The sequence below is a fragment of the Corylus avellana genome, chromosome ca2 (genome assembly GCF_901000735.1).
Source record: "Corylus avellana chromosome ca2, CavTom2PMs-1.0".
NCBI classification, from domain to species: domain Eukaryota; kingdom Viridiplantae; phylum Streptophyta; class Magnoliopsida; order Fagales; family Betulaceae; genus Corylus; species Corylus avellana.
The window spans coordinates 21,429,530-21,451,046 of NC_081542.1; the positions used below are offsets into that span (position 1 = coordinate 21,429,530).

The window sequence follows — 21,517 nt, forward strand, 5'->3', positions numbered from 1 at the left end:
AAGTGGTGACTTAATTAACATCTTAATTAACATGGTATAAGCACTACAAGAATTTAGGTCTTTAGGGGCGACTTCGTGTCGACCCTAAAAGTCCTAAAGTGGACGCTGTTGACAACAGCGTCGACTTTTGGACCCTAAAAGTGTCGACGCTAATCGTTCGACCCTAATGATAAAATGTGTGATTATCAGCGTCCACTTAAAGTCAACCCTAATGATCACTTTTAGCGTCCACTTTATCGACCCTAAAAGTTGCAATGTTTTGACCATAAAGGTGATGTAAACGGAAGCCATAGTCGACGCTGATAGTCAACCATTAGCGTCCACTTTTTAGTGGACGCTAATAGTTAACTATTAGCATCCACAAAGTGGACCCTAATAGTCCTAAAAAAATTAAAAAAAAAATTAATTATCAGTGTCCAAACCAAAGTGGACGCTCATAGTTAACCATTAGCGTCCACAAAGTGGACCCTAATGGTCCTAAAAAAATTTTAAAAAAAAATTAACTATCAGCGTCCAAGCCAAAGTGGACACTGATAGTTAACCATTAGCGTCCACTTTGTGGACCCTAATGCTCCTAAAATTTTTTTAAAAAAAAATTAACTATCATCATCCAACCCAAAGTGGACGCTGATAAACCATTAGCGTCCACTTTGTGGACCCTAATGGTCCTAAAAAAATTTTAAAAAAAATTAACTATCAGCGTCTAAGCCAAAGTGGACACTGATAGTTAATCATTAGCGTCCACTTTGTGGACCCTAATGCTCCTAAAAAATTAAAAAAAAAAAAATTAACTATCAGCATCCAAGCCAAAGTGGACGCTGATAGTTAACCATTAGCGTCCACTTTGTGGACCCTAATGCTCCTAAATTTTTTTTAAAAAAAATAACTATTAGCGTCCAACCCAAGGTGGACGCTGATAGTTAACTATTAGGGCTCCTAAAAAATTAACTATCAGCGTCCAAACCAAAGTGGACGCTGATAGTTAACCATTAGCATCCACAAAGTGGACGCTAATGGTCCTAAAAAATAAAATAAAAAATAATCTGTGCTCGATCGCACAATCATGTGCGATCGATCACAGTGCTAGTAGGTTTTCGACATTTTGCGCTCGAACGCACATTGGGCATGCGTTCGATCACGGAACCAATAGGTTTTTGACCTTTTGCGATCGATCGCACTTGGAGTGCGATCGATCGCAGGACCAGTGGGTTTTCAATATTTTGCGCTCAAACGCACATTGGGCATGTGCTCGATCACGAAACCAGTATGTTTTTGATATTTTGCGATCGATCGCACTCCACTTGCGGTCGATTGCAGAACCAGGGAACACTGGTATCAGTAACATATATCGGCTAACTCCTAACCACAATATTTCAACCACAATATTAATCATGACAAGAGTAAAAATATTGTACTCTGTTTTGAGTGAAACTAAAGATATATGTGGCTAAAAATATTCAAAACATCAATGTACATATAGTCCGTTTAAAGCTTTCTTTCTTTCCTTTTTTTTTTTTTTCCTTCTGACATGCTTGTTCACATGAAAGCCTCCTTTTTTACTGAACTCTTTGAATTGATTGACAAATTGTTAAGGTCGGTTGTCTGAAATAGTAAGATTTATCTTCCATTATTCCAGAGAATCAAGAATAAAAAGAACTCTAGCCACCCATTCATTAGCATAAGTTTGGTGTCCCTTGGCAATATTGAAGCACTTACTCATAAGTGCTAACTTGGTACTTATCTATGAGCTAGTGAGTCCTAAGCCAGTTACAATAAACGTTAGCTTCCTCTATGGGAGAGGGAGAGAGAGAGAGAGAGAGAACAAATAGCAAACATGTAAGGGCAATCATATTATATCTGCAATCTCAAAGATACTCAAAGCTTTAAAGACATATAGCAAAATAAAGATTTCAAAGTACCAGCTTGGACGTAGCTACATATCGAAGCAGAGTAGTCGAACACAGTTATGGTGCAACTACTACATAGAGAATTGCTTACTGAGATGAGGGTGGCTTGAGGACATGTTGCCCCATGCTAGGAGATGGTGGTGGTGGACGAACACCCTAGCCTTGCATCTGTTGGGCTTGAAAACCATGTGAGGGAGGCATTGGAGGCCTAGTACCAGGAGTGAAATTCGCCATCATGCCGCTACCAACAAAAGGTGGGGGAGGGACAGGTGGAGTCCCACTAGGAGGCATGGGCCTAAGGCCATTTGCTGTAGGAGGTGGTCGTGGGAATGAAGCGGGCATTTGAGGAGGGGCTCTAGGAGGATTTCCAAGAGGTGCACCAGGTGGCCTTCCTTGCATTGGAGGAAGTGGTGGGGATGGACCTTGGGGTGGTGGTGGCAAAGGCCTTGGTGGGACACTAGGGGCCGCTGTGCCGTTGGCTGCAGTGGCAGGTTGAGGTTTGTTTGCCTCTAGTGGCTTGATTTTAAAATATAATTGCAACTTCACATTGACAGACGCAAAAAAAAAGGGTAAGATAAGTTACCATTAGCAGGAACAGGCCACTAGCAAGAACAGACCAACAAAAAAACTTGAAAAAGAAAATTCAATGTATTTTAACCAGACTAGCAAGTGGCCTATGAAAGAGAAAGAAAAGATTGTCCAGCCCAATTCAGCCAGCAAGTAAGTTGGTCTACTTGGTTGCGTCAGTAGGTGCCAAAATAAATTGAGAGAGAGAGAGCTACAATGAGAATTAAGACCAAGAGCTGACCCACTGGCAATCAAATGACATGTCTAGGTTACAAAAGTTTTTTAGTCCAAGGACTTATAAACAACTCAGACCAGGTAGACTGTTCAATCAAACTGTCAATCTTTGTGCCAAATCACATCTAAAAACACTGGAAGCAGCTGAGCAAATATTAAACAAACTAACCATAAAAATTTTAAAGTCTGGATCCCAATGTGTGAAGAACTTGGGAGGGGTTTTGTCAATCTCTGTGCTAGGAACCTAAAATGAAAATAACAAGCATAACCAATCAAATTTCTTGAAACTAAATGAAATGGTTAAGTTCAGCTATCTACCCTAAACTATGGGGTCATTCAATATCCAATCTACCTTCTCCAAATGAGTGTCAAAACTAACATATTAGTTGGGGGATGATGTAGGAAGGACATTACATATTAAAAGGCACTAATCTATTAATTTTGACAGCTTAGTGCAGCCCACCATTCATCTGCCCACTATTACATTAATTTTAACCCTAATTTGGATGGTGTAGTGGACGTTGCATATTAATCTAGAGTTAAGTGTTGATAGCAAAATTATTTTATTTACGCACAGAATGCAAATGACCCTATAATTGAGGGTGGATAGCTACATCTACATGTTCGACGAAATCAGACTTTGGGGACAAACATAACATAACATAGTTCGTTTTGCCACACAACATATCACAACTCGTAGTAGAAGAAAAAGCACAAAACAGTAGTATCTATGGGGTCGAAAAAGAGACCAAGAGAAAATGGAAAGAGAAAAAAGAAAAAAGCGAAAATTCAGATTCTCCATTATTTTGTTGAGAATGTAAAGGGAAAAAATGGTGTTTTTTGAATTTTATATGATCTTATTCCTCTTTATCCTATAATTATGAAAATGATATAATATAAAGGCCAAACATATAATGAATAATGGCTTAAAACTACAAAACGACACCTATCATTGGAAACACAAGTCGAAAACCACAAATACTGGCAAAGTTTAAAAGTTTAACACCTTTTGGAGAAGACTACTATGCATTAACACTACTTCACCACATCAGACAACAATCTTCAAACTAATCTAAATGCCCACAAGAAACGTAACTCAAAAGGACTAACCTCATCAAAATCATCAAAAATATGTGAGAACTGCCCCATGAACCAAACCTGCCAAGGGAGAAAACTATTAAATATATGTTTTACAATCCATGGCCAGCAAAATTGCAGAACCCAAAATAAAGTACTTATATGCATCCTCTTCCTTGCCAATTCATCCTCATAAGCAATTTGAGTAATATACCACAATGAACCAATATATAATATCAAAAACAATGAGAATGAAACCCAATATGATAGAGAAAGAGAAACTAAAAATGTGTTTCTTCATGAAACATATTAAAGTGAGAACCTGCTTGGGTGGTTTAACTTTCTTGTACAATTGTCATCCTGCATACACTTAAAAAGAAAATTTAGAAAAATATTATTACTCCCTTGTATTGTTTACTCAAAGTTTTTTAACCTTGATAAATATGTCTAGAGAGATTTACTAACTCAAAAGTTCTTGAACCAAAATTTTTGCGAATATCTTAATATAATATAAGTCAAATAAAAAGTACCAACAAATATACATTACCAAACAGATCATGATCAACAAATACTCAAATGCATAGTAGCAAATAGAAAGTGCCAACAACTATCCAAATACATAATATCAAAAAATATATCCCAAATAGATGGTATGAAAAAGTACATCCTAAATAAATGGTTATTCCAAAGCTCCCTCAATTGTTGGCTTCACTTGATTCAACTCGAATCAAGCACCCTCCAGACCTAAGAATAATAGAATTTCATATAATGATCAATAAGCTTTTTAACGATTACTTAGTATGTGTGTTTTAGTAAAATTAATGCATAGGTAAAGTTTCACTAACCCTCCAATACGTGACATTAAGAACTCAACAGTGGCTTTCAAAATGTTCGTTCCCTCAACGTTGGCTTGCAGATTTTCCCTGTACTGATGAAGTTCGATTCTAGTCTGTTGAAGCTCGCTTTGAGTGTCTTCTTGTCTTTTCCTACACTCGTCATGGTTGTCGAAGTGGGCGAACGCTTGAGATGAAGTACTTAAAGGGGTAGGAATAAGACCGCATCCCATTCCTCTAACGTGCCCAGATCGTCGGCCCCCTAGCACTTGTATGACTATTTCTTGCATTCGGTCCTCCACACTTCCCTCCACATTGCCTTCCTCTAAGGCCTTACTGGTTGTTAATTCTCGCATCTGAAGCTGCACAAGTCATAGTTGGCCTTAGTTTAATATATACTTCATGCAAGTTTATTATTCATGTTCTTCACTAATCAACTTAATGATCAGAGCGTAAACATTTACTTACATATAGACTTTTGCATTTGTCGTTCACAAACTCTTTATCCTTTTTTCTTGTATGGGTAGCTTATATAGTTCAACAGGATTGGGCTTCACTTTTGTTTCTTGTTCCTACACATCATACATATAGTCAAAGTTTACACTAAATAATGTTAATTTCAGGAAATTATGCTACAAAATACTTACCTTTTCGTAAATGACGTTGACAAATGAACAAGTCCCAGCTGTGTGCTTTGTTTCCAATTTGCTTCTTTTTTTTATATTTCGTTCAGACTTTTCCTATGAAATTTGGAGAGAGAAAAAAAACACAGTTATTCATAAAATGTCTTCAAGTGCATGCAAATTATATTAATCTGAATTTTCTAATCAGTATAATAATATATATTTACCTTCCATTTACCGTCATCAAATGAGTCACATATTAAGGTCCACTATTCAGGACCATACCCTGTTGGCACGTTTTCCCTCCCAATAGCCTTAGCCTTGGCAATCCCCTCATCATCGTCTTTATGAATGCTTTCAAAATATTTCTTGTAGTGGTCCCTATACAAGTTTGAACGAAGCCTAGCATATGTACGACCCAATTTATGTTCAACAGCTTTGATGTTCTTGTATCGTCCCATGTTCAATGCGAAGTTTGACTGATACATAATAGATAAGAAAACAATGGTAAAAAATGTGTCACATTATGTTTTCATACGAAACATATTCTTAAACATTACATTGATATTCATACCTGAACATGGAATAACAACTTGCTCTTTTCGTCAGCTAGGACCTTCTTCCATTCACTGTGATGGAGTTCGCATATGTTACGAATAATCTCTCCAATCTTGCTTACAAACCATGATGCATTCTTGCCTATAGGTGCCCGGTGTCTATTTGGGATGTTTAGCACTAAGGGACCATTCTTAAGTACGTGGTCACTCAACCTCTTACACTTGGCCTTACCCCTTACACTTCTGACAGACGTGGTAGCTGTTACGCAAAACATGGTAACGTAGTAAGTTATATTTGGAAAAGTATATTGTCAAATGTCTATAACAAACCAAAATAATACAAAAATAACATTTCATAAACATATAATTCATGAACTTACAAGATGCAGTAGGGGCGGCTCCCTGTGAATCCAATCCTGCCACTGAGTGAATAGGATTATTAGACTCGTGCGAAGGATGCCTATCCACTGACTCGAGGAGGAGGGGGGGCGAGGGCGCCATTTGCATATCTGTATCACCAAACCCAGAATTGGGAGTCGGACTCTCATGCTCGTCAATAAGGCCCCGACCTTGACCTTGGCCTCGGCCTCGTGCTGCTGGAACACGTTTACGTCCTGTTGTTGTCATTGTTATGATCAATCTGCAAACAACTCAAAAACCAAAAAATTATATTAGTCAAATTATAACCATATAGTATGTTCAATATTTTTGACAAACATACAATAATCATGCTAGTAAAAAAAAAAAACAAACACCACAATACATGTATATATATATATATATATATATATATATATATAGAGAGAGAGAGAGAGAGAGAGAGAGAGAGAGCATCAACTTCATTAAATATGCTAATACACTTTGTACTTACACCAAATGTGAGCTTATGTTCAACACATTTCATCATCAGATTCATATTCAGAATCTGTATCACTGTTACTTGAAGATGATTGTTCGTGTTCAGAGTCCTCTTCGTGTTCAGAGTCTATATCGTTGTCGCTACATAACTCCTCTTCCTCATCAAAGTTTGTATCATGGTCCTCGTCCGGCAAGTTATCGTTGGCAAACATGCTTGCATCAAGTTGAATATATAATTCATCAATTGCTATTGTCGCATCATCTCTACGTAATTGAGTGGAGGCTTCAACATTTGCTTCATCAACAAAGACCATATTACCCCCAACACATTCACCTTCCTGGTATACGTCATCACTGAGTCTTTGGTCATCTTTTGTATTATCTCCCTTTTGTACTGTTGGAATATCATAGATGTCTCTATTGATCCACTTCTGTACCACTTTTCAATTACCACCCAATTTAGGATCATCCAAGTAAAACACTTGCATAGCTTGACATGCTAAGATGAACGAGTCGGATTCACACCATTTATGAGAAGTATTCACAATCATGAAGCCTTGGTCCATTCGTACTCCTGTTGCACTCCAGTGTCCCACCAATCGCACTCAAACAAGTACACGAGATTTTGGCCAGGGTAACGTAACTCTAGAATATTTTTTAACTCACCATAATACTCCGTTATTGAGCTTTCGTCCTCACCTGAAACAGAAATACCACTGTTCTGGGTAGTACGAGTTTCTGCACATTCTTTCGTGTGGTACCTAACCCCATTCACGATGTAACCTCTATACGATCTAACATGACGATCAGGCCCGCATGCAAGATCATATAATTGTTTTGAGCCATTGTCTGCAGTACGCCCACTATTGTATAAACGTTTATGGAACCAACATTCAAAGTTAGCCTCATGCTTTTTTTCAATGTCACGGCCGCCTTCTCTTTTGATCATATTATAATGTTCACTGCATGAAAAATAAACGTATTGGTAAATGATCATCAATGCTAAAATTATAACATGTCGTAACAGGTAAAACACAAAGACCATTACTAAACTTACTCCAAATATGAGGCCGTTTCATTACAGTTGGTAAGCACATACCATCGTGCCATACCAAAATCATTAGCATCTAGTGTTACTAATTTAGCTGCTCCTAACGGCCGAACTCGTTGGGAGAACACATCCAAACGCTGGCTCATTTCTACAATATCAACGTTAACATTTCTCCGTTCACGGTTCCATCTTGTCTCAATCCCCCGAAGATACCTAGAACAAAAGGTCAAGCTCTCCTCAGCTAGGTAACACTCGGCAATAGACCCCTCTGGACGTGCTTTGTTACGCGTACACTTCTTATATCTTCCAAGTTCTCTTTCGAATAGATGCATCCAACGGTTTTGTACAGGACCAGCAAGCTCGGCCTCCCGAGGTAAATGAAGTGCAAGATGGATCATAACATCAGAAAAAGCTAGCGGAAATATTTTTTCCATTTTGCATAAAATTATTACAATGTCAAGTTTCATGGATATCAACTTTCAACGTTCGTGCACATAACTGCGTAAAAAAGGTACTAAACTCGGTCAATGTTGTTTGTATTTCCGACGTAGAGAAATTTTGAATTGCAATAGGAAGCAAGCGCTGTAAGAAGACATGACAATCGTGGCTTTTCATACCTGAAATTTTACCAGGAAGCTTGTTCACACATCGACCAATGTTAGATGCATACCCGTCAGGAAATTTAACACCTTTCAACCACTCACATAAACTCTTCTTCTCATCTCTTGTCAAGGTGTACTTCGCAAGTGGCATCCTATAAGTTTCACCATTTGGCTGCACATGCAATTCTTTACGTATACCCATCAACTGTAAATCTCTTCGTGCCTTGACTGTGTCCTTGGTCTTCCCATCAATATTCATCAACGTACCTAAGATACTTTCACATATGTTCTTCTCAATATGCATTACATCTAAATTGTGACGTAGTTTCAAGCTTGACCAGTAAGGCAACTCAAAGAAAATACTTCTCTTCTTCCAATTCAACACAACATCTATGTACTTTCTCTTTCTCCCGCTTGTTTTTCCAAATTGTAAACCCTCAGCATCCCTTAGTTGTTTCAACAATTGACTTGCAGACAATTCTTCAGGTTCCAATCTATGCTTCTCTGTACCATCGAACAAATCTTCTCTTTTGCGCCATGGATGCTCTTGAGGAAGCCACCGACGATGACACATGAAGCACACCTTATGCCCATACTTCAAATACCTGAACGATGTATCCTTATTACATACTGGACATGCAAGATTTCCATTTGTAGACCACCCAGATAATTTTCCATATGCGGGAAAATCATTTATAGTCCATAGTAATGTCGCATGCAATTGAAATGTCTCTTTCTTTGATGCATCGTACACGCGTATGCCTTCATTCCATAAATCTTTCAAGTCATCAACCAATGGCCGCAAATATACATCAATATTCTTTCCAGGATCTGAAGGCCCAGGGATAATAAGGGACAACATCAAATTTGGACTCTTCATACACATCCACGGAGGGAGATTGTACACCGTTAACATTACTGCCCATATGCTATATGTTGTACTCATATTACCATATGGGTTGAAACCATCACTTGCTAAACCAAGCCGCACGTTGCGGGAATCACTTGCAAATCACTCATGTCTTTTATCAAACTCTTTCCATACAATAGAATCAGGGGGGTGTTTGAGAGTATTGCCATCATCTTCTCGACCTTCTTTGTGCCACCGCATTTCCTTGGCCATTTCTTTTGTCATAAACAACCGTTGTAACCTCAATTTTATTGGAAAATATCGTAAGACCTTCTAAGGAATATTACTTTTTCTGCCTTTGCCATCAATCCATCTTGAATTATTGCACTTTGGGCATACCACTTTGTCTGCATGTTCTTTCCAAAAAAGCACACAACCATTCTTGCATGTGTGTATCTTATCGTAACCGAATTCCAAGTGTCGCCTAAACTGTATTGCTTCTCTATATGAGCGTGGTAATGTCTCTCCATCTGGGAGGGCCATCTTTATCAAGTCAATCATCATATTAAACGCCTTGTTACTCATGTTGCAGAACGCCTTTATATGAAGCATCTTCAGTGCAAAAGCAATTTGTGCAAATTTCTTGTAGCCTGGATAAAGTTCTCGTAAACCATCTTCCCATAATCGGTAGAAGGAACTTGTTTGTTCGTGATCATCAATTGTGGGGCCCTGTGAAGTAGAGGATTCTCCGATGTTAGCATCAACAAATGTCCCCATACATACATCGTCTAACAATTATTCAACTGCATCAACCTCCTCCATCATTTCACTTATATGTGTGTGCATGTTTGTAGAAGTGTTTACCCTAAAATGATCTTCTTCCCCGTAAAATATCCATCAAGTGTATGTCGGAGTAAATCCATTCATATACAAGTGACGCTTCACCTCACTAATATGACAATAATATCGATTTGCACAATCACGGCATGGACACTTTGTCATATCACGTGAATCAACTGATTTAACTGCCATTCCCATGAATTCTTTCACACCTTTTTGAAATCACTCTGAACATCAAGTACTTTCCTGCATCCAACTCCTATCCATATTGATGTCCCTATTAAAGGTTATTTGTTACGTACATGTACGCACACAAGGGAATTAGAAGGTCAGATTCTTAAGAATTAAGAGGATTAAATGGGAGGTCTGTTCTCAAATATTAAGGGAGGGAAAGTTTAAAAGGAGCATGGGTAATGAGAGAATTCTAGAAGTGGGTTACTAGTTTAGAACAAATATTCACGAAATGATGCTAACTCAATGCGATGTTATCTAACAAAATATTCTAGAAGCGGGTTACTAGTTTAGAACAAATTTCTATTTGTAATTTATTTACTAGTTTAGCTCAATGACAGTTTTACATTTTTTAGTATTGTTGTTAGCTTTGATATTTATTATAGAATGTTGTCTTGTTTCAAGTTTACTGTGCTACTTCCTTATTGAACTTAAATAGAAAAGACAATACAATCATAATCCATACCAACTTTGATAACATAAGTTGATGTGAACTAGAAAATTAATAACATAATCCTAATATAAGAATAAGACTTAATACTAATCTAAAAGTAATAATAAGAGAAGAAGCAAGGTTTAATAGAACCACAAGAAAAGAAGAGAGGTTTAATGGAACCACAAAAGATTATATGCGTTTGTATATGTTAAAGCATGTCCTCAGGGGATCGAGCGCAGGTCAAGTGCGATGGATCGCAGGATCTGTCGCAGTACCAGAAGGTCTTGGTCAGAATCAGAATAATCTGCGATCGATCGTAGGATCGATCTCAGGATCAGAAGCTCAAGGTGAGAATCAGAGTAAATTGCGATCGATCGCAGTACCAGAAGCTCAATGTGAGAATCAGAGTAATCTGCTATCGATCGCAGTACCAAAAGCTTAATGTGAGAATCAGAGTAATTTGAGATCGATCGCAGTACCAGAAGCTCAAAATGAGAATCAGAGTAATCTGCGATCGATCGCAGATAGGCGTTCAATGCCATAAAAAACAGATGGAACAAACTTAATATCAAAGCAAACAGGACTTGCTAGCAACCAGCTACATGACCACATCATTTATATTCTAAGACTGATCAATAGGACTACTTCCTATAATGGCCAAGCCTCAATATCTGAAACTCAGATCCATCAAGTGATCTCAAGATCTCTCAAGATGAGTTTTTTTATTTTTTGGTTGGATGGGGCTCACATAAATAAGGCCAAAGAATAAATATATGTCTTCAAGAAGCATAATATGCATACAATAACTATATTAGAAATTCTGAAGATAACATTTGGTAACTATATTAAAAATTCAAAAGATCACCCACTCCATCTGTTATCTTAAAAAACACCAACTCTAGCAAGATATAACTAACCTGTTTCTTGTTAAAATATTTATCTTAACACCTACAGCATAGACTATTTTCTTACCAAAATATCTACATGCACTACATTTTTCTTTTCGGAGGTGGGGGGGGGGACCACACAACAACATGAATGAACACAATGAGATGGTGCAGTTGAGGAGGGTGGTGCTGTAGGTAGACAGCACAGTAGTGGACTAGTTATTGGTAATAATCATAGGATTGTACAATTCTGGTGATAAAGTTGGCACAACACCAGATTAGAAATTAGTGGAACTCATCCTTGATTAGGTGTCCTCGCCGTTCTTCCTCATTGCTTTCCACCTAGATAACGACATTTAGAAAGCATGATGGAACTAAAGGGCTTGATTTTTGTGTGTGTATTGAGTGTAAAAGCTTGTTCAGTTACTAAAAAAATTAAAACTAAAACTTATAGAAGTCATGACTCCCCTTTGGTTCTCAAACTAGGAAGAGGATCAAAACCCCTCAAATGAAAAGATATTTCCCACAAGCAGAGACATTCCTAATCAACTTTCTAAAGCATGCAAATTATATCCTAAATCAATGACTATGTATATATTACTATGAAGATTGAAGCGGCACAAATGTACCATATCAAAGACAATTGTATAAGGTTAGAACTTATTATAGGGCTTGGTTATCTACGACTTTTCGCTAGGTCACCCACCAATGGCTTGACGGCCCACAGCCAAAAAGCTTAGAAGGTCGGCAACCCATAATTGGAAGGCCCGATGGTCCACGACTCAAATTATCGATAAGGATTCAGGTGCACTTTTGTAAAGATGTAACACTCAACAACTATCTACTTATGCTATGCATTCCTTCCCAACAAACTTGAGGAATGAATCTCCACTTCAGTAAATTAGAAAGTATTGGTGGAAATTCTTAAAACCCTAAAGAAGAATAATGAGAGACAATGGCCAATATATAGGCATTCACAAAGAAAAACATGGAGTTTATGCTTTGGAGTAAATACTTATTTCTTCTTGACATAATTTCACTTTTATTCTTTTTTTTTTTTTTTTTTATGAGTAAATACTTTCTTTCTTAACAACCAGAAACAAGCTGAAACACAAAACCAACCACCAGATATTACAAACCAGTCTCAAAAGGAAAAACCCCAACCAACAAAAGCCAACCAAAAACATCTCAGGAAACAAGACGCAACTCAGCAGCAAAAGATACAACAATTTACAGATATTTCAGAAAATTAAAAAATTCTTCTAAAACCTAAACTACCCCAGAAGTAGAGAGTTAAAAAAAAAAAAAAAAAAATGACCCAAAACAATTTGACTGATTCATACAAAAAAATAGAAACTGAGTTCTTTGCTTTAACAGAGTAATAGCAACTGTGTACCCATTACAATTCGTTTTTTTTTTTTTTTTCAAATTTGTTCCTAGAAATTTAGAAGAATTTAGGGGTCCACAGCAGTTTTTGAATGGAACCAATCAGTTCTGTAGGGAAAAAATAGAAAGAGAAGAAGAGAGGAAGTACCCAAATACTTAATTTCTTCAAATCACAATTCATGGATACTATTTGAGTGATTGAGAGGCATTTAAGGTTTGCAAGGGTTTAGGAGAAACTCATACCTGAGAGAGCTAGAAGAGAGCGTTAAGTTCGCCGGAGTGAGAGCTGGCAATGAGAGAGGTGCACCGGAAAGAAAGTTGCCGGAGAGAGAGAAACTTGCATGGAGTGAGTGAGAGAGAGAGAGATCGAGAGAGAGGGAGGGAGAGAGTGAGAGTGAGAGACGATTGGCGGGAGGTGTGGGATTTGGTGAAAAAATGGGTTCCGAAAATTTTAGAACCCCCGCCAGTTTACCGCCATCTATCAATACTTGGGGTATTTTCTTTAAAAAAAAATAAATGAGAAAAATATATAAAAAAAAAAAAAAACCCTTCAAACTATGAGCCGTTTGCAATATAGTCCTTCAATGTTCAAAAGGGACTAAAGTAACCTGTCAAACTACCAAATTGTATCAAAAAGTCTACTTATTTTGTTATATTTCTATAATTCCCCTATTCTTTTAAGTAAAATCAAATGTACGGTTCTTTAGATATTTAAAAAAAAAAAAAAACAGTTTATTCCCTGAAGTCAAATTTTGTACCTTTGATTTTACTTTAATATGATATGAAGAAATTTGTAATTTAGGCAAACTACAGTGACTAATTATTTATTATTTATTATTTATTCCAAAAAACATTTTCTTTTTTTGTTTGTGTTTTTATTCGTCCATTGGTTTTCTTGTATTTTTAAAAAATTGTCATATCTTTGATTTACTTTAATAAAACATGAAACAATTTGTAATTTATGCCAACTACAGTTATTAATTATTTACTATTTATTCCAAAAAAAACATTTTCTTTTTTTGTTTTTATTCACCCATTGGTTTTCTTGTATTTTTTTAAAAAATTGTTTCGTTTTTTTTTTCAATTATTTTATTATTTATTTGTTAAAATAATAGGGGTATTATAGGAATATTAAAAATAAGTGGCATTTTTATACAATTTGGTAGTTCGGGAGGCTACTTTAGTATCTTTTGAACATTGGAGGGTTATATTGCAAACGACTGGTACTTTGGGTGGCTTTTTTATATTTTTCCAAAAAAAAAAATATACTTCCAATTTTTTAATTTTTATTTATTTATTTTAAATTTTTCTCTTATAATATGTTTTTATTATTATAATATTAACTAAAAATTTCCGTTTAATAAATTTTTATGATAAAGATCATTAAGTTGATATTTATCTTATAATTAATTATAAAATAATACAAAATCCAAAGGTAATATAAGATCAATATAACTAAGGCACTAAGATAATATAAAAAGCTAACAGTTCAATTGAATGTTCGATTGAACCTTCAATTGTATCCAGTTTGATTTATCAATTGATCATACCACAGTCAATCGAACTAATTCAGTAGGATCGATCGGACATTTGATTCTATCACGATCAATCGAACTAATTCATTATGATCGATCAGATGTTTGATCGAACGATTGATCCTATCGCGATCAATCGAACTAATTCATTAGGATCGATCGGATGTTTGATCGATCATTTAATCATATCACGATCAATCGAACTAATTCATTATGATCGATTGGATGTTTGATCGAACATTTGATCCCATTACGATCGATCAGACTAATATGTAATAGTATCGATCGGAATTGATTTTATTAGATGTTTGATTGAACCTTCAATCATGTCAAGTTCTATTGATTGTATCCCGATCAATTTAAGTAATGCACTAATATAATATAAAATGCTTAGAGTTCAATTCAATGTTCGATCGAACATTTAATTTGTTTGAATTTTGTTCGATCATTTGATCTTATCACGATCGATCGAACGAATGCACTAGGTAGGACCAATCAGATGTCTGATCAAACATTGAATTTCAATTGTTTCAAGTTTGATCGATCATTTGATCATATCATGATCGAAGTTGTTGTACATTATGTAATAAAAATTAAAAACAAAAAAAGAAAAAAAAATAATATATATATATATTTGAGCCATTCTGTTATTGCGATCGATCGCAATAATCGAATATTGGCTTTGAACATTCTGTTACTGCGATCGAACGCACCTTGGGTGCGTTCGATCGCAATAACAGAATCACCATGCACACCCTTGGTCGAATGAGATCGATCGCACCGTGTGTGTTATCGAGCGCACTCGGACAGCACACCACATGACCTATTTTAGGTCACTTTCCCCCACACCCCACATATTTTCTTCCCCTATGCCGTATACCTCTCCAATCACCCACGCACCTCCGGCACATCCAAAGCACACAACCACTCGTCCACCGTTTTTCATCACCTCTACCACACAGCCACCACACGGTTCTCTTCTCCGGCAACCATACCAGGTACTTTTCACCACCTATACTTTACACCCCATTCCCCATTCCCATCAACACCCCAACCAAGATCACTTTCGCAACCTTTTTTTTTTCTCTCATATTTCTGCAATTGTGGGTGTTCATCCACTCACATTGCTTTGTTGTGGTTGGATTTTGGTGTTTTTGTAGTGGGTTTTGAGCGGTGTTGCGTTGTTTTGCAATTTTGGCTATCTCTAGTGCACACCAGGTGTTCGACAAAAGTCTCCAATCAAGCTCATCATGCCAAGAACTCGAGCTTCGTCCTCCCGAGGGTCCGATACCCGAGCCATTTCTCCCCCGTCCACTTTTGAGGAGTAGGAACTGCTATTTGAGACCACCTTCGCCATTCGCGAAGACTTTCAAAATCTTGAGGCGACTCAATGGGCGGTCACTGAGTTCAAGCGACAGGAGCTCAAGAAGCTTTTCAAGCCGGTCACTCCCACTGCTTACAAAAAATTGGTGATTGAGTTTTATGCCCACCTGTCTCATGACTGCAACAGGCTGGCTGCCTTCTCTTCCAAAGTGCAAGGCAAAGCTATTGACGTAACACGGGCCGACATTGCTGCTGCCCTTCAATGCAATGATGAGCACCCTCCAGAAGCCGCACAATTTGCTGAGCAACCGGCCAGATTCTTCGTGGCGGAAATCATTGAGGACATGTGCGAAGGGATATATGCCGATGCCCACCATAATGTCGGCAGCCGTTCCAAGCTACCTCAACGGCTTTGGTTTGTGGACTCCGTATTACACCGTAATGCTTTTCCCTTAGGGCACAAAACATAGAGGCGGGATCAATTTTTTCAAGCACTCTATGCCTTCCATAAAGGTGCTTGGTACTCCATTCCCGACATAATTTGGAACCAAATTCATAAATTTTGGAATGGGGTGCACATTGGAGGAGCGGAGTCCACACATTCATGGGGGTTGCCTCTCCCATACTTAATCTCCTACATCCTTCGGAAGAAAGGCGTCAAGGGTACTGCAGCTGATGAGCCAGTCACTACTACTCCCATATTTGGCATTCGCAAATGGAAGAAGAGCCTCTCCCACATGCCCTGGGTAGCTACAGCACTAGCAGTTGGTTCGGAAGAGAATGAGGCCGAGCCGATGGCCGAAGATGAACTTGTACTTGATTCACAGGCAGCTGAGGAGGAGGCCCCGACAATTTTTCGTGAAGCACGAAACCGCTCACTTAGTGAAGAAATAGTGGGCCTTCAGAGAGAGTTGGCTGGCCAAAGAAAGGAGGCTCAGGAAAATAAAGAATTGATGGACAAACGCCTAGGCGCCTTAGAAGAATTGATGCAATCCATTCTCAGCCGGTTGCCACCACCATCTGCAGGAGCATCATCTTCTGGACAACAGTAAGCAAGGACCACCGTCTGGCTGAAGACGTTAAACTTAGCGCTCATGGGAGGCACCCCATAGTTTACCCTTTTTATTTTGTTTAGTATGTTTTAAGTTAATCTTTTTATTTGTCTTTAGTTTTGTTTCTTTTTACTTGCTTTTGTGTTTTCTTATGGGAATGACCCTGTATTTGCACACGGCCGGTTGTTGGATTGCAAGGTATAAATATATTTTCACTTAAAACTGAGAGGAATTATTTTACGGTTTAGATTTTATTTTGTTATATTTAACAGCGTAAAATCTTTCCATAAGGTATCAATATATTCATCATATAATAGATATATACTATTAGATCTATAAAATTTAATATGAATTATGAAATGGGAATTAACTCTTCAAATTAGTCCAAAGAAAACTTTATCCTCCAAATGTAACTTCTAACCAAATGGCAAATATATACAAATTAAAATCTTTCTTTAGGAGGATGGAATTGAAATAGAAGAATTTTTCTTTTTTTTTTTTAAAAAAAAAATACATATATATATTGAAACAACTGTACATATGGAATAAGTGAAAGGAAGAGCTTTTATTTTACGGTTAAAATGTTATTTTGTTATATTTAACGGTACATATTGTGTCACTTTATTTGAAAATTTTAAATAATGCAGTGATATATACACAATTTTAGTAGATGCTGTTGGGTAGCAATAAAATATATATATATATATATATATATATATATATTTGAGCCATTCTGTTATTGCAATCGATCGCACCTTGGGTGCGATCGATCGTAGTAATCGAATACTGGCTTTGGACATTTTGTTACTGCGATCGAACGCACCTTGGGTGTGTTCGATCGCAATAACAGAATCACCACGCACACCCTTGTGTATCATCCTTGTGTATTAGTGATCTCTAATATTTATTTTATTCTATTTAATTTGTTTTGTTACTATTTTTGGTCCTCTTTACACTTGATTGAACATAGAAGAGACTGACCGATATTTGAAACTATGAGTTTTCACAATCTTAAAAGCTTTTCAAAATCATAATTGGCTATATTTTTCCATGTCAGGAATGTCACCTTCCTTTGGGCTAACACGACACTAATAACTTTTCTGACTCTTTTGAAATACTCAGGAAACAGAGTGTTCGCCTTAGTAATATCTCCAATGATAAATCACCACTTGTCATAAAAGTTTAAGCAGATAGAAAGATGTAAATTTAATTATATAATCAAATATTTTAAAATTCTCCCTCATGAGTGGAATATTTATTTAAAATGAGGTGAATGACAGAGTCAAAATTTGAACCCAGTATCATTAGCTCTAATTCCATGTTAAATCACTACTTTTCCTAAAAAAAACTAATAGAAATAGATAAATTTAATCATATAATCAAATATTTTAACATCCAACAATCTGAGATATTGCAGAAAAAGGCAGTTGAAACCATTGAAATTAAGTAAGGAAGGAAAACACAATCAAGTTTTACATATAAAATGAAAATTTATACAGTAATATACTCGAAAACTCTACTAGATACACTTGGGAGTATCGACTATCAAAACTTTTAAAAAGATGATTTTTTTTTTTTTTTTTGCAGCCCAAGGAGAAGTAGCCCAATCACATATCTAAGTATATTGGGACCAGATATGAATTCAGAAACATAAGAAGAAATTTTACATCAAAATACACAATATGGATGGACATGAATAATTTTACTAATAGATCGAGCAGGTGGAGAAAAATGCAAAACTTGGGAGTCCATTCCCACCATATATACTTGCACAGATAACATACATCCGTAACATCCTCCATACCCTTCTTGAAATGTGAAGATTAAATCAGTAATAATGTCAGGCTCCGTGCTCAAGGAAATCAGTTGAACATTGCAGCAAACATGATTTGTGTCCGGTCAACATAACCATGAAAAAAAAACTCACAAGAAGACCATAAACACTTTAAAAAATTAAAGAAAAAGACAATATTGATACTTAAGATTGTTTCGCTACCCTAATCTTTCTGAAACAATCTCAAATGATAAAACATAACCATTTCAGTTCAGTATCCATCATCCTTCATTATTTTCAATATCGCATGATTAATTACTTTATATTCACGTTAATATACTAAAAACACTCATTAGCTTTGTTTTTTCACACACAAGCTATTTTTTCTTATGTTCTCATAAACTTTTCCTCTAACCCAGTAGTTTACCATAAAGACTGCATGTTTGAGTTTTGCACCATTTATGAGAAGCAAGAGACTCTTAAACGTAACTGATGTGGTATTTTTTGTGTCCAAAAATATCAATAATAAAAATTACCACTCGCAATAGTACGAATCCTGTAGGATAGGACTATATTGAGGGTGTCGAACCTCAAGGACTGCAGGGGTTTAATTATCAAAATTAAAAGATCAAAGTTAACTTAATTAAAAGAGAGTGATTTGTTTGTGTGAATTTAAAGTGCATAAAATAAACGGAAATAAAGGAAGTAAATATATGAGAGAGAGTAGGGTATTGATTTCACCACCATCCGCACATCAATGGTTAACCATATTTACGTCTAGCAATTCTTTCTATGCATGTTATAATTTAAACAAGAAAACATATAAATTCATGTAATCAACGGAATAGCATAACCCATCTTTGGTTGGCACGGATCATCTACCTAAATTACACTAAATTAGGGTGTAGTACGATCTGTCTTTCCTAGGTATGGTCTATCTAACCCTATTGATTACATGCCAATTAAGAACCATTGTATAACCATCATTCTTATAATCACAGAAAATAAGAATGATTTGAGTTCTACAATAGTAAAATAATTTTTAAGACAAGATAAGAATTTTACTATTATTGAATTGGAATTAAAAACAATTGCATTTAATATGAAGAACAGAAATCAATTGTAGCAATCCTCAGAGTTATACAATCAACATGCATAAATTGAAAGACTAGAAACTAAATACAATCAAACCATTGTGCTTGGAAAGGGTTATATCAATACCCCACAATTGGGTTTAGTTGCTAATGATCTTCTAGGCTCCACAAACAATTTACTGAAATTTTAGCTCTAAGATGCGGTGTGTCTGTTTACAATGTTTAGAGCCCTATTTATAGGGATTTGGAAAACTTTAAAACCCTAGAAATCCTCAGAAAATCGGAAGTAAGTCTCCCAGTCCAATTGGGAGATTGAAAACCAAGCCCAAGCTAGAAAAGGATTCTTGCAGTGCATTGTACGCTCGTGTGCGCTCGATCCGAGATTATGTGCGCTTGAGCGCAGTGCACTCGAGCCTAGCTGATATGTGCGCGAGCACAGGCATGCGCTCGATCCTTGGCCGCTGACGCTCGAGCGCAGGTGCGCTCGACCCCAAGAGTGCTACGATCTATCCTAGATCGAGAATGCTCAATTTGTTGTCTTTTTAAGCCCAATTTCCAATGGTTTGTCAAATAAGACCTGAAACATAAAACAAAACAAAAAAAACAAAAAATCAAACAAATAACAATGCTAAGGAATTAACGTATGTAAATTAAGGGGCTTGAATGTGCAACATTCGGCGCTTAGCACACCCCCCAACTTACATATTGCTAGTCCCTTAGCAATACAAAACAGAAAATAAATTGAAAACAAAAAGATAAATCCAGCTTTCGTGGGATGTACGGTTGCATTTAGCGTATGCAAGAAGCCTTTTAAACCCCTAGGAATTTCCTAGAGGACGAGTGAAGTCTCGTGAGGGTTTTCCAGGAATGATACCCACAAACATTTTATAACCATGTAATCCCCAAGAATGCAATATCATGACCATCATGGTTTTAAGTCATTAACAGGCTTAATAAAACAAACACCATCTTCACAATTTTAGGAACCATAAATTATCTCCAACCATGGCAATTATGAAGCATTACAAGATTCAACTATTGTATGTGAACTCAACACATAGTCAAGAGATTTCAAAACTAATCTCAATCATGCATGGATCAATACTCAAAATTCATTGGCCTCCCCATCGGATAAAACAACCAAGGCAACAATTTCCTCTTCTTTTTTTTTTTTAGCTCACTTAGCCCCTTAAGCTTTCTGATTGACCCATTTATCAAGTGTTAGGCCAATGACTCCCAAACCAGATGGTTTTAGGGCATTAGGTGTAAAGACACCCCTAAGGACTTACTAACTCAGGTCAAAAAGGCTTCAAAGCTAAGCTACTTTTCTCTTTTTTTTTTTTTTTTTTTTGTAATCAAACCAGACTTCTCACTTTTTGACGTGAACACTCACTGCTTAATGAAGCAAGAAGTCCGGTTACTTGGTGGAAAGTTTTAAATGATTTTTTTTTTTGTTTTTTTTTGTATTGGTGCCAAGGTCATTTTCCCAATAAGTTACCCAATTTATTCCAAATATTGAAACCAGACAGTATTGATTCTAGATTTTATGCCCCACAGACTACATACTGGTGTGCATGTGAAAATCAAATTGAAACAAATAATATTTCATGCTGCCAATGAAAGTAACACAATTTTAATTCCTTAATCAAGTGATCGTGCGTTTGTCATATTAAGCCCATTAATGAATTTCAAATCACAATAGAAAAATCAATAGCATGCTCAGAATTAACATGTATGCCCACACCCCCCAATTTAAAATGCACAATGTCCTCAGTGTGTGGAAAACAACAATAAAACAGT

General features: G+C 36.6%; 1 protein-coding gene across 1 annotated transcript in view; it reads right to left on the minus strand.

The window, feature by feature from the left end:
- Positions 1 to 2,063: 2,063 nt before the first annotated feature.
- The window catches only part of LOC132169308 (uncharacterized), a 20,340-nt gene continuing 886 nt past the window's right edge, over positions 2,064 to 21,517 (minus strand). Inside the window, exons 2-3 of the mRNA XM_059580362.1 lie at positions 2,878 to 2,952; positions 2,064 to 2,447 (exon numbers count right to left, since the gene is read on the minus strand). Of these exons, the coding sequence (XP_059436345.1) occupies positions 2,064 to 2,447; positions 2,878 to 2,952 (459 nt within the window). The remainder of the gene's footprint in view (positions 2,448 to 2,877; positions 2,953 to 21,517) is intronic.